At 55.9% G+C, this 14034-nt stretch overlaps 2 protein-coding genes across 2 annotated transcripts in view; both read right to left on the bottom strand.

Moving 5' to 3' along the window:
• Positions 1-1485: 1485 nt before the first annotated feature.
• Positions 1486-2881, bottom strand: LOC138242612 (uncharacterized). Its single transcript, XM_069198154.1, has 3 exons — positions 2833-2881; positions 2007-2565; positions 1486-1942 (listed from the first exon to the last, which is right to left on the bottom strand). Exons 1-3 carry the CDS (start codon positions 2879-2881, stop codon positions 1501-1503), a joined length of 1050 nt encoding a protein of 349 aa, XP_069054255.1. The 3' UTR covers positions 1486-1500.
• The window catches only part of atf6b (activating transcription factor 6 beta), a 22136-nt gene continuing 10665 nt past the window's right edge, over positions 2564-14034 (bottom strand). Inside the window, 8 exon segments of the mRNA XM_069199104.1 lie at positions 2564-3267; positions 4418-4502; positions 6259-6358; positions 6511-6578; positions 13003-13102; positions 13192-13299; positions 13637-13690; positions 13692-13844. Of these exon segments, the coding sequence (XP_069055205.1) occupies positions 2930-3267; positions 4418-4502; positions 6259-6358; positions 6511-6578; positions 13003-13102; positions 13192-13299; positions 13637-13690; positions 13692-13844 (1006 nt within the window). The 3' untranslated portion in view covers positions 2564-2929.

Below are 14034 nucleotides of genomic sequence, written 5' to 3'. Positions count from 1 at the left end.
ACTCTGGTGTCTCTCTCTGTAGACTCCTGACTGCTCTAGACTCTGGTGTCTCTCTCTGTAGACTCCTGACTGCTCCAGACTCTGGTGTCTCTCTCTGTAGACTCCTGACTGCTCTAGACTGTGGTGTCTCTCTCTCTAGACTCCTGACTGCTCCAGACTCTGGTGTTTCTCTCTCTAGACTCCTGACTGCTCCAGACTCTGGTGTTTCTCTCTGTAGACTCCTGACTGCTCCAGACTCTGGTGTCTCTCTCTGTAGACTCCTGACTGCTCTAGACTGTGGTGTCTCTCTCTCTAGACTCCTGACTGCTCCAGACTCTGGTGTTTCTCTCTCTAGACTCCTGACTGCTCTAGACTCTGGTGTCTCTCTCTGTAGACTCCTGACTGCTCTAGACTCTGGTGTCTCTCTCTGTAGACTCCTGACTGCTCCAGACTCTGGTGTCTCTCTCTGTAGACTCCTGACTGCTCTAGACTCTGATGTCTCTCTCTGTAGACTCCTGGCTGCTCTAGACTCTGGTGTCTCTCTCTGTAGACTCCTGGCTGTTCTAGACTCTGGTGTCTCTCTCTGTAGACTCCTGGCTGCTCTAGACTCTGGTGTCTCTCTCTGTAGACTCCTGACTGCTCCAGACTCTGGTGTTTCTCTCTCTAGACTCCTGGCTGCTCCAGACTCTGGTGTTTCTCTCTGTAGACTCCTGACTGCTCTAGACTCTGATGTCTCTCTCTGTAGACTCCTGACTGCTCTAGACTCTGATGTCTCTCTCTGTAGACTCCTGACTGCTCCAGACTCTGGTGTCTCTCTCTGTAGACTCCTGACTGCTCTAGACTCTGATGTCTCTCTCTGTAGACTCCTGACTGCTCTAGACTCTGGTGTTTCTCTCTGTAGACTCCTGACTGCTCTAGACTCTGGTGTCTCTCTCTGTAGACTCCTGGCTGCTCTAGACTCTGGTGTCTCTCTGTAGACTCCTGACTGCTCCAGACTCTGGTGTTTCTCTCTGTAGACTCCTGACTGCTCCAGACTCTGGTGTCTCTCTCTGTAGACTCCTGACTGTTCTAGACTCTGGTGTCTCTCTCTGTAGACTCCTGACTGCTCCAGACTCTGGTGTTTCTCTCTGTAGACTCCTGGCTGCTCTAGACTCTGGTGTTTCTCTCTGTAGACTCCTGACTGCTCCAGACTCTGGTGTTTCTCTCTGTAGACTCCTGGCTGCTCTAGACTCTGGTGTTTCTCTCTGTAGACTCCTGACTGCTCCAGACTCTGGTGTTTCTCTCTGTAGACTCCTGACTGCTCTAGACTCTGGTGTCTCTCTCTGTAGACTCCTGACTGCTCTAGACTCTGGTGTCTCTCTCTGTAGACTCCTGGCTGCTCCAGACTCTGGTGTCTCTCTCTGTAGACTCCTGGCTGCTCTAGACTCTGGTGTCTCTCTCTCTAGACTCCTGGCTGCTCCAGACTCTGGTGTCTCTCTCTGTTCCCTCAGCTGGGTGCTCTGGGGCGCGACGCAGTCTCTGTCAGTGTGCGAGGCTGTGAAACCGGTGCTCATCCCAACAGCACAAGACACTGCTCCACTGTTTACATCCAAAACGCTTTATTAGAATTATTCCTGGAAATCCAAACTCGTGTCTTCTGTTAAATAGGAGCGGTATAAAAAGAAAGAAAACGAGACCGAGCACATTTTGTTTGTGGCCGATGCCAGGGACGAGAAAGGAAAGGAAAACACAGTGGGGACAGACCGCGCAGACCCGCCCAGGCCCCTGGGGCGCCGCTCTGAGCTGGACCCTTCCCAGCGTGCTCTGGGCCAGCCGATACCCACCCGCCCCGCGCCCTCCGGGGGGGGGGGTCAGTCTAAGTGCTCGTGCGTCCCACTGAGTGACCTGCCTGTCTGTCCTCCCTCGTCTCTGTGCGCAGCTCTGGACACCTGTCAGACACTCACAGTGATAGAGAGACGGACAGGTGTACAGAGAGAGAGACAGACAGGTGTACAGACAGACAGGTGTACAGAGAGAGAGACGGACAGGCGTACAGAGAGAGAGACAGACAGGTGTACAGACAGACACAGAGGCAGACAGGTGTACAGAGAGAGAGACGGACAGGCGTACAGGCAGACAGGTGTACAGACAGACACAGAGGCAGACAGGTGTACAGAGAGAGAGACGGACAGGCGTACAGACAGAGAGACAGACAGGTGTACAGACAGACAGGTGTACAGAGAGAGAGACGGACAGGCGTACAGGCAGACAGGTGTACAGACAGACACAGAGGCAGACAGGTGTACAGAGAGAGAGACGGACAGGCGTACAGGCAGACAGGTGTACAGACAGACAGGTGTACAGAGAGAGAGACGGACAGGCGTACAGGCAGACAGGTGTACAGACAGACACAGAGGCAGACAGGTGTACAGAGAGAGAGACGGACAGGCGTACAGACAGACAGGTGTACAGACAGACACAGAGGCAGACAGGTGTACAGACAGGCGTACAGAGAGAGAGACAGACAGGCGTACAGACAGACGGGTGTACAGAGAGAGAGACAGACAGGTGTACAGACAGACAGGTGTACAGACAGGCGTGCAGAGACTCAGAAGGACACCCCGACAATGTACATCCCTGTGGGCCGAGACAGACAGGAGGCTCGAACCCGGACCCACAAGGCCAGAGTATGAACAGGACCGCGGTCTGAACGCGCTGGAGGGATTCACAGAGCAGCAGGAGAGGGGCTCTCTCGCAATCACACCCTCTCACACCCTCTCACTCTCTCAATGTCACAGTCTCACTCCCTCACGCACACACACGCACTCACACACTCACACACTCACACACGCACGCACACACGCACACACGCACACACGCACACACTCCCCAGTCCGAGGTGAGATAAACATTCCTCGTCCATCCATCCCTCGCTCTCTCCCGACCCCCGACCCCCGACCCCCGACCCCCCTCACACCGTCTCCTCCTCCCCCTCCGGGCCGATGAAATAGGCCCCGCCTTCCCCGGCGACGGGTCTCCTCGGCAACCGTCGGTGGGGGCCGCCCCTGGCCCCGCCCCTGGGCGAGGAGGGGGCGGTGGTCCCCCCGGAGGGGACGTGGTGGTGGCCGTCGCCGTGGCGCCCGCGCAGGGTGGTGTGGTTGCCGGGGTGATGGGGGGACGGGGGGTGGGGGGGGTCACGCAGGGAGGGCGGCACGGCGGAGGACTTGATCTGGATGATGCGAGTGTCCATGACCTCACAGTCCACCTGCATCATGACCTCATAACCCTGAGAGGAGTTATAGAGGGACTCTGGAGACACAGAGAGAGACAGAGGGGTTAATACACCCTGACTGGACACTCCAGTACACCAACACTGCACTGAGAGAGAGAGGGGTTCACACAGACACACTGACTGGACACTCCAGTACATGAACACTGCACTGAGAGAGAGAGGGGTTCATACAGACACACTGACTGGACACTCCAGTACATGAACACTGCACTGAGAGAGAGAGGGGTTCATACAGACACACTGACTGGACACTCCAGTACATGAACACTGCACTGAGAGAGAGAGGGGTTCATACAGACACCCTGACTGGACACTCCAGTACATGAACACTGCACTGAGAGAGAGAGAGGGGTTCATACACACACACTGACTGGACACTCCAGTACATGAACACTGCACTGAGAGAGAGAGGGGTTCACACACACACACTGACTGGACACTCCAGTACATGAACACTGCACTGAGAGAGAGAGGGGTTCATACACACACACTGACTGGACACTCCAGTACATGAACACTGCACAGAGAGAGAGAGGGGTTCATACAGACACACTGACTGGACACTCCAGTACATGAACACTGCACTGAGAGAGAGAGGGGTTCATACAGACACACTGACTGGACACTCCAGTACATGAACACTGCACTGAGAGAGAGAGGGGTTCATACACACACCCTGACTGGACACTCCAGTACATGAACACTGCACTGAGAGAGAGAGGGGGTCACACAGACACACTGACTGGACACTCCAGTACATGAACACTGCACTGAGAGAGAGAGGGGTTCATACACACACACTGACTGGACACTCCAGTACATGAACACTGCACTGAGAGAGAGAGGGGTTCACACAGACACCCTGACTGGACACTCCAGTACATGAACACTGCACTGAGAGAGAGAGGGGTTCACACAGACACCCTGACTGGACACTCCAGTACATGAACACTGCACTGAGAGAGAGAGGGGTTCATACACACACACTGACTGGACACTCCAGTACACGAACACTGCACTGAGAGAGAGAGGGGTTCATACAGACACACTGACTGGACACTCCAGTACATGAACACTGCACTGAGAGAGAGGGGTTCATACACACACACTGACTGGACACTCCAGTACATGAACACTGCACTGAGAGAGAGAGAGGGGGGTTCATACCGTTCACAGAGATGGCTGGCATGACCAGAGACATCTTGGGTCGTGTGGTCTTGTTGTGGCTGGTTGCTGGCAGCAGCAGGTGGTCCTACAAGAGCAGCAGGGGTTAATTAATTGGGAATTCACTCATTTTAAGGCGCACTAATCCCAGAGTCCTGCCCGCCTGTGTCAGCTGATCCCTGATCCAGATGTGGCCGAACAGGAAGTCATGTGTGAGAAGGAACAGGAAGCTGGGCCACACTTTTCCAGCCCTGCCCTGCAGACACGGTCACCAAGAATTCCTAATAATGGGGCCAGTCGGTGCTCTCCAGAGGGCCTGTCCCACTGTTGGGGTCACAGCGTCTGTGTCCACGTCTTAAGCGCCAGTGTGTCTGTTTCTGTTGACCCCGAGTCAGGCCATCTTTACACAGAGGGGGGTGGGGGTGGGGAACAAGCTGCCCAGCCCTGTGGTTGAAGCCGATACCCTGGCTTCTCTCCAGACACAGCTGGGTGAGCTCCTCCAGTCAGGACAGGAGGCTCTTCTGTACACAGAGGGGGGTGGGGGTGGGGAACAGGCTGCCCAGCCCTGTGGTTGAAGCCGATACCCTGGCTTCTCTCCAGACACAGCTGGGTGAGCTCCTCCAGTCAGGACAGGAGGCTCTTCTGTACACAGAGGGGGGTGGGGGTGGGGAACAGGCTGCCCAGCCCTGTGGTTGAAGCCGATACCCTGGCTTCTCTCCAGACACAGCTGGGTGAGCTCCTCCAGTCAGGACAGGAGGCTCTTCTGTACACAGAGGGGGGTGGGGGTGGGGAACAGGCTGCCCAGCCCTGTGGTTGAAGCCGATACCCTGGCTTCTCTCCAGACACAGCTGGGTGAGCTCCTCCAGTCAGGACAGGAGGCTCTTCTGTACACAGAGGGGGGTGGGGGTGGGGAACAAGCTGCCCAGCCCTGTGGTTGAAGCCGATACCCTGGCTTCTCTCCAGACACAGCTGGGTGAGCTCCTCCAGTCAGGACAGGAGGCTCTTCTGTACACAGAGGGGGGTGGGGGTGGGGAACAGGCTGCCCAGCCCTGTGGTTGAAGCCGATACCCTGGCTTCTCTCCAGACACAGCTGGGTGAGCTCCTCCAGTCAGGACAGGAGGCTCTGCTGTACACAGAGGGGGGTGGGGGTGGGGAACAAGCTGCCCAGCCCTGTGGTTGAAGCCGATACCCTGGCTTCTCTCCAGACACAGCTGGGTGAGCTCCTCCAGTCAGGACAGGAGGCTCTTCTGTACACAGAGGGGGGTGGGGGTGGGGAACAGGCTGCCCAGCCCTGTGGTTGAAGCCGATACCCTGGCTTCTCTCCAGACACAGCTGGGTGAGCTCCTCCAGTCAGGACAGGAGGCTCTTCTGTACACAGAGAGGGGTGGGGGTGGGGAACAGGCTGCCCAGCCCTGTGGTTGAAGCCGATACCCTGGCTTCTCTCCAGACACAGCTGGGTGAGCTCCTCCAGTCAGGACAGGAGGCTCTTCTGTACACAGAGGGGGGTGGGGGTGGGGAACAAGCTGCCCAGCCCTGTGGTTGAAGCCGATACCCTGGCTTCTCTCCAGACACAGCTGGGTGAGCTCCTCCAGTCAGGACAGGAGGCTCTTCTGTACACAGAGGGGGGTGGGGGTGGGGAACAGGCTGCCCAGCCCTGTGGTTGAAGCCGATACCCTGGCTTCTCTCCAGACACAGCTGGGTGAGCTCCTCCAGTCAGGACAGGAGGCTCTGCTGTACACAGAGGGGGGTGGGGGTGGGGAACAAGCTGTTTCGTTTCCTCGGATCAACTCTATATTGTCTCCAGACCTCTGCCCTGCTCCGGCCCCTCTCCTGGACTCTCTTACCCGTCTGAAGGAGACGACATAGAAGGTGTCCTCTCTGCGGTCTATGGCGTCCAGGAAGTCACTGTAGCTCAGCTCAGCACCAGGGTACACCTGCAACTGACTGCGAGAGAGACAGGCAGGTGAAGGAGACACCACAGGCATGAAACAGAGAGGTTCACAGGGTCACTATAACTGACCAGCTGGTGGGGACCCAGCCCCCACAGTGCCCTGGGGTCAGCCCAGGCCCGTCAGACACAGACAGGAGGGACTCACCTGTCCAGAGAGCGATGGGACTGGACAGGCAGGTATCTGGAGAAGTTTGTTTTCTTCTGCTGAGCTTTCTACAACAACAGAGAGACAGAGGGGTTCATACAGACACCCTGACTGGACACTCCAGTACATGAACACTGCACTGAGAGAGAGAGGGGTTCACACACACACACTGACTGGACACTCCAGTACATGAACACTGCACTGAGAGAGAAAGGGGTTCATACAGACACACTGACTGGACACTCCAGTACATGAACACTGCACTGAGAGAGAGAGAGGGGTTCATACAGACACACTGACTGGACACTCCAGTACATGAACACTACACTGAGAGAGAGAGGGGTTCATACACACACACTGACTGGACACTCCAGTACATGAACACTGCACTGAGAGAGAGAGGGGTTCACACAGACACACTGACTGGACACTCCAGTACATGAACACTGCACTGAGAGAGAGGGGTTCATACAGACACACTGACTGGACACTCCAGTACATGAACACTGCACTGAGAGAGAGAGGGGTTCACACAGACACACTGACTGGACACTCCAGTACATGAACACTGCACTGAGAGAGAGAGGGGTTCACACACACACACTGACTGGACACTCCAGTACATGAACACTGCACTGAGAGAGAGAGGGGTTCATACACACACACTGACTGGACACTCCAGTACATGAACACTGCACTGAGAGAGAGAGGGGTTCATACAGACACACACTGACTGGACACTCCAGTACATGAACACTGCACTGAGAGAGAGAGGGGTTCATACACACACACTGACTGGACACTCCAGTACATGAACACTGCACTGAGAGAGAGAGGGGTTCAGACACACACTGCACTGAGAGAGAGAGGGGTTCACACACACACACTGGACTGAGAGAGAGGGGGGTTCACACACACACTGCACTGAGAGAGAGAGGGGTTCACACACACACTACACTGAGAGAGAGGGGGGTTCACACACACACTGCACTGAGAGAGAGGGGGGTTCACACACACACTGCACTGAGAGAGAGAGGGGTTCACACACACACACTGGACTGAGAGAGAGAGGGGTTCACACACACACTACACTGAGAGAGAGGGGGGTTCACACACACACTGCACTGAGAGAGAGGGGGGTTCACACACACACTGCACTGAGAGAGAGAGGGGTTCACACACACACACTGCACTGAGAGAGAGGGGGGTTCACACACACACTGCACTGAGAGAGAGAGGGGTTCACACACACACTACACTGAGAGAGAGAGGGGTTCACACACACACACTGGACTGAGAGAGAGAGGGGTTCACACACACACTGGACTGAGAGAGAGAGGGGTTCACACACACACTGCACTGAGAGAGAGAGGGGTTCACACACACACTGCACTGAGAGAGGGGGGTTCACACACACACTGCACTGAGAGAGGGGGGGGTTCACACACACACTGCACTGAGAGAGAGAGGGGTTCATACACACACACTGACTGGACACTCCAGTACATGAACACTGCACTGAGAGAGAGAGGGGTTCATACAGACACACTGACTGGACACTCCAGTACATGAACACTGCACTGAGAGAGAGAGGGGTTCATACAGACACACTGACTGGACACTCCAGTACATGAACACTGCACTGAGAGAGAGAGGGGTTCATACAGACACACTGACTGGACACTCCAGTACATGAACACTGCACTGAGAGAGAGAGGGGTTCACACAGACACACTGACTGGACACTCCAGTACATGAACACTGCACTGAGAGAGAGAGAGGGGTTCACACAGACACACTGACTGGACACTCCAGTACATGAACACTGCACTGAGAGAGAGAGGGGTTCATACACACACACTGACTGGACACTCCAGTACATGAACACTGCACTGAGAGAGAGAGGGGTTCACACACACACACTGACTGGACACTCCAGTACATGAACACTGCACTGAGAGAGAGAGGGGTTCACACACACACACTGGACTGAGAGAGAGAGGGGTTCACACACACACTACACTGAGAGAGAGGGGGGTTCACACACACACTGCACTGAGAGAGAGGGGGGTTCACACACACACACTGGACTGAGAGAGAGGGGGGTTCACACACACACTGCACTGAGAGAGAGAGGGGTTCACACACACACTACACTGAGAGAGAGGGGGGTTCACACACACACTGCACTGAGAGAGAGGGGGGTTCACACACACACTGCACTGAGAGAGAGGGGGGTTCACACACACACTACACTGAGAGAGAGGGGGGTTCACACACACACTGCACTGAGAGAGAGGGGGGTTCACACACACACTGCACTGAGAGAGAGGGGTTCACACACACACTGCACTGAGAGAGAGAGGGGTTCACACACACACTACACTGAGAGAGAGGGGGGTTCACACACACACTGCACTGAGAGAGAGGGGGGTTCACACACACACTGCACTGAGAGAGAGGGGGGTTCACACACACACTACACTGAGAGAGAGGGGGGTTCACACACACACTGCACTGAGAGAGAGGGGGGTTCACACACACACTGCACTGAGAGAGAGGGGGGTTCACACACACACTGCACTGAGAGAGAGGGGTTCACACACACACTGCACTGAGAGAGAGAGGGGTTCACACACACACTGCACTGAGAGAGAGAGGGGTTCACACACACACTGCACTGAGAGAGAGGGGGGTTCACACACACACTGCACTGAGAGAGAGGGGGGTTCACACACACACTGCACTGAGAGAGAGAGGGGTTCACACACACACTGCACTGAGAGAGAGAGGGGTTCACACACACACTGCACTGAGAGAGAGAGGGGTTCACACACACACTGCACTGAGAGAGAGGGGGGTTCACACACACACTGCACTGAGAGAGAGGGGTTCACACACACACTACACTGAGAGAGAGGGGGGTTCACACACACACTACACTGAGAGAGAGGGGGTTCACACACACACTGCACTGAGAGAGAGGGGGGTTCACACACACACTGCACTGAGAGAGAGAGGGGTTCACACACACACTGCACTGAGAGAGAGAGGGGTTCACACACACACTGCACTGAGAGAGAGGGGGGTTCACACACACACACTGCACTGAGAGAGAGGGGTTCACACACACACTGCACTGAGAGAGAGAGGGGGTTCACACACACACTGCACTGAGAGAGAGAGGGGTTCACACACACACTGCACTGAGAGAGAGGGGTTCAGACACACACTGCACTGAGAGAGAGAGGGGTTCACACACACACACTGCACTGAGAGAGAGAGGGGTTCACACACACACTGCACTGAGAGAGAGGGGGGTTCACACACACACTGCACTGAGAGAGAGGGGGGTTCACACACACACTACACTGAGAGAGAGGGGTTCACACACACACTGCACTGAGAGAGAGAGGGGTTCACACACACACTGCACTGAGAGAGAGGGGGGTTCACACACACACTGCACTGAGAGAGAGGGGGGTTCACACACACACTGCACTGAGAGAGAGAGGGGTTCACACACACACACTGCACTGAGAGAGAGGGGGTTCACACACACACTGCACTGAGAGAGAGAGGGGTTCACACACACACTACACTGAGAGAGAGAGGGGTTCACACACACACACTGGACTGAGAGAGAGAGGGGTTCACACACACACTGGACTGAGAGAGAGAGGGGTTCACACACACACTGCACTGAGAGAGAGAGGGGTTCACACACACACTGCACTGAGAGAGGGGGGTTCACACACACACTGCACTGAGAGAGGGGGGGGTTCACACACACACTGCACTGAGAGAGAGAGGGGTTCATACACACACACTGACTGGACACTCCAGTACATGAACACTGCACTGAGAGAGAGAGGGGTTCATACAGACACACTGACTGGACACTCCAGTACATGAACACTGCACTGAGAGAGAGAGGGGTTCATACAGACACACTGACTGGACACTCCAGTACATGAACACTGCACTGAGAGAGAGAGGGGTTCATACAGACACACTGACTGGACACTCCAGTACATGAACACTGCACTGAGAGAGAGAGGGGTTCACACAGACACACTGACTGGACACTCCAGTACATGAACACTGCACTGAGAGAGAGAGAGGGGTTCACACAGACACACTGACTGGACACTCCAGTACATGAACACTGCACTGAGAGAGAGAGGGGTTCATACACACACACTGACTGGACACTCCAGTACATGAACACTGCACTGAGAGAGAGAGGGGTTCACACACACACACTGACTGGACACTCCAGTACATGAACACTGCACTGAGAGAGAGAGGGGTTCACACACACACACTGGACTGAGAGAGAGAGGGGTTCACACACACACTACACTGAGAGAGAGGGGGGTTCACACACACACTGCACTGAGAGAGAGGGGGGTTCACACACACACACTGGACTGAGAGAGAGGGGGGTTCACACACACACTGCACTGAGAGAGAGAGGGGTTCACACACACACTACACTGAGAGAGAGGGGGGTTCACACACACACTGCACTGAGAGAGAGGGGGGTTCACACACACACTGCACTGAGAGAGAGGGGGGTTCACACACACACTACACTGAGAGAGAGGGGGGTTCACACACACACTGCACTGAGAGAGAGGGGGGTTCACACACACACTGCACTGAGAGAGAGGGGTTCACACACACACTGCACTGAGAGAGAGAGGGGTTCACACACACACTACACTGAGAGAGAGGGGGGTTCACACACACACTGCACTGAGAGAGAGGGGGGTTCACACACACACTGCACTGAGAGAGAGGGGGGTTCACACACACACTACACTGAGAGAGAGGGGGTTCACACACACACTGCACTGAGAGAGAGGGGGGTTCACACACACACTGCACTGAGAGAGAGGGGGGTTCACACACACACTGCACTGAGAGAGAGGGGTTCACACACACACTGCACTGAGAGAGAGAGGGGTTCACACACACACTGCACTGAGAGAGAGAGGGGTTCACACACACACTGCACTGAGAGAGAGGGGGGTTCACACACACACTGCACTGAGAGAGAGGGGGTTCACACACACACTGCACTGAGAGAGAGAGGGGTTCACACACACACTGCACTGAGAGAGAGAGGGGTTCACACACACACTGCACTGAGAGAGAGAGGGGTTCACACACACACTGCACTGAGAGAGAGGGGGGTTCACACACACACTGCACTGAGAGAGAGGGGTTCACACACACACTACACTGAGAGAGAGGGGGGTTCACACACACACTACACTGAGAGAGAGGGGGGTTCACACACACACTGCACTGAGAGAGAGGGGGTTCACACACACACTGCACTGAGAGAGAGAGGGGTTCACACACACACTGCACTGAGAGAGAGAGGGGTTCACACACACACTGCACTGAGAGAGAGGGGGGTTCACACACACACACTGCACTGAGAGAGAGGGGTTCACACACACACTGCACTGAGAGAGAGAGGGGGGTTCACACACACACTGCACTGAGAGAGAGAGGGGTTCACACACACACTGCACTGAGAGAGAGGGGTTCAGACACACACTGCACTGAGAGAGAGAGGGGTTCACACACACACACTGCACTGAGAGAGAGAGGGGTTCACACACACACTGCACTGAGAGAGAGGGGGGTTCACACACACACTGCACTGAGAGAGAGGGGGGTTCACACACACACTACACTGAGAGAGAGGGGTTCACACACACACTGCACTGAGAGAGAGAGGGGGTTCACACACACACTGCACTGAGAGAGAGGGGGGTTCACACACACACTACACTGAGAGAGAGGGGTTCACACACACACTGCACTGAGAGAGAGAGGGGTTCACACACACACTGCACTGAGAGAGAGAGGGGTTCACACACACACTGCACTGAGAGAGAGGGGGTTCAGACACACACACTGCACTGAGAGAGAGGGGGGTTCACACACACACTGCACTGAGAGAGGGGGGGGTTCACACACACACTGCACTGAGAGAGAGGGGTTCACACACACACACTGGACTGAGAGAGAGAGGGGGTTCACACACACACTGCACTGAGAGAGGGGGGTTCACACACACACACTGCACTGAGAGAGAGAGGGGTTCACACACACACACTGGACTGAGAGAGAGGGGGGTTCACACACACACTGCACTGAGAGAGAGAGGGGTTCACACACACACTGCACTGAGAGAGAGAGGGGTTCACACACACACTGCACTGAGAGAGAGGGGGGTTCAGACACACACACTGCACTGAGAGAGAGGGGGGTTCACACACACACTGCACTGAGAGAGGGGGGGGTTCACACACACACTGCACTGAGAGAGAGGGGTTCACACACACACACTGGACTGAGAGAGAGAGGGGTTCACACACACACTGCACTGAGAGAGGGGGGTTCACACACACACACTGCACTGAGAGAGAGAGGGGTTCACACACACACACTGGACTGAGAGAGGGGTACCTGTGCTATCTTGGCCTTCTTCACTGGCTGCAGTTTCCCTCCAGACTTCTTCCTGTCGATCTGGTGCCTGTGCACCCAGCCCCGCAGCTCGTCGGCCAGCCTGCGGGAGACGGGGGGGTGTCAGATACACAGTACGGGGGTAAGACACCCCCCCCGCGGGCAGAAGAGGCACGCACAGCCCCGCCTCACCTGAGAGACTCCGTGCGGTTGAACTGTCTGCAGTCCGAGGAGGTGAAGAGACGGTCGATATCTCTGAGCACCAGGTCCTTCACATCGCTGAACACCTCGCTCACGTTCCTAACAGACACACTCAGGTCAGATCAACAAAGCACACGCAGAGAGAGGAGCCCAGACCCTCACACAGACCCCAGAGACACTCCTCACACAGAGAGAGGAGTCCAGACCCTCACACAGACCCCAGAGACACTCCTCACACAGAGAGAGGAGTCCAGACCCTCACACAGACCCCAGAGACACTCCTCACACAGAGAGAGGAGTCCAGACCCTCACACAGACCCCAGAGACACTCCTCACACAGAGAGAGGAGTCCAGACCCTCACACAGACCCCAGAGGCACTCCTCTCCCTGACACAAACTGCGCAGTAACTCACAGAGGCAGACCCTGGGCACACACCTGAACTGGTAGGAGTCTGGCGTCTCTCTGTCCGCCTTCCCCTGCTTCCCTCCTGTCCTCGTCCCTCTGCGCTGCGGGGCGGTCGGCCCTGCCCGCCTCGCCCCCTACCCCCCCCGCCTCCTGCCTCTGCTGGAACTCCAGGAGCCGCCTGCCCGAGGGCGACAGCGCCCCCTCCTGTAGCGTGGGGTGCAGCTTCCTGTCCGTGATGCTGGGGGGAAAGAGGGAGGGAGAACATCACATCGACCCTGACCCCTGACCCCTGACCCCCGTGTGACATTCCCAGAGAGAGAGGAGACTTTGTCACAGAGACCTGAAAGGGCTCCTGTCACAGAACATCACATCGACCCTGACCCCTGACTCTTGACCCCTGACCCCCATGTGACATTCCCAGAGAGAGA

Source organism: Lepisosteus oculatus, chromosome 14 (assembly GCF_040954835.1).
Source record: "Lepisosteus oculatus isolate fLepOcu1 chromosome 14, fLepOcu1.hap2, whole genome shotgun sequence".
Taxonomy (NCBI): domain Eukaryota; kingdom Metazoa; phylum Chordata; class Actinopteri; order Semionotiformes; family Lepisosteidae; genus Lepisosteus; species Lepisosteus oculatus.
Note: the sequence above shows the minus strand (reverse complement) of the source record. Positions and strands in the feature narration are given on the sequence as shown.

Excerpts from the sequence above, each read along its gene's own strand:
- LOC138242612 (XM_069198154.1), bottom strand. The coding sequence starts at position 2,881 with ATGGACGAGGAATGTTTATCTCACCTCGGACTGGGGAGTGTGTGCGTG. Across the intron at positions 2,566-2,832 it reads ACTGGGGAGTGTGTGCGTGT|TCTCTGCACGCCTGTCTGTA; the intron begins GTGCGTGTGTGC and ends TGTCCTTCTGAG. Across the intron at positions 1,943-2,006 it reads CTGTCTCTCTCTCTGTACGC|CTGTCCGTCTCTCTATCACT; the intron begins CTGTCCGTCTCT and ends CTCTCTGTACAC.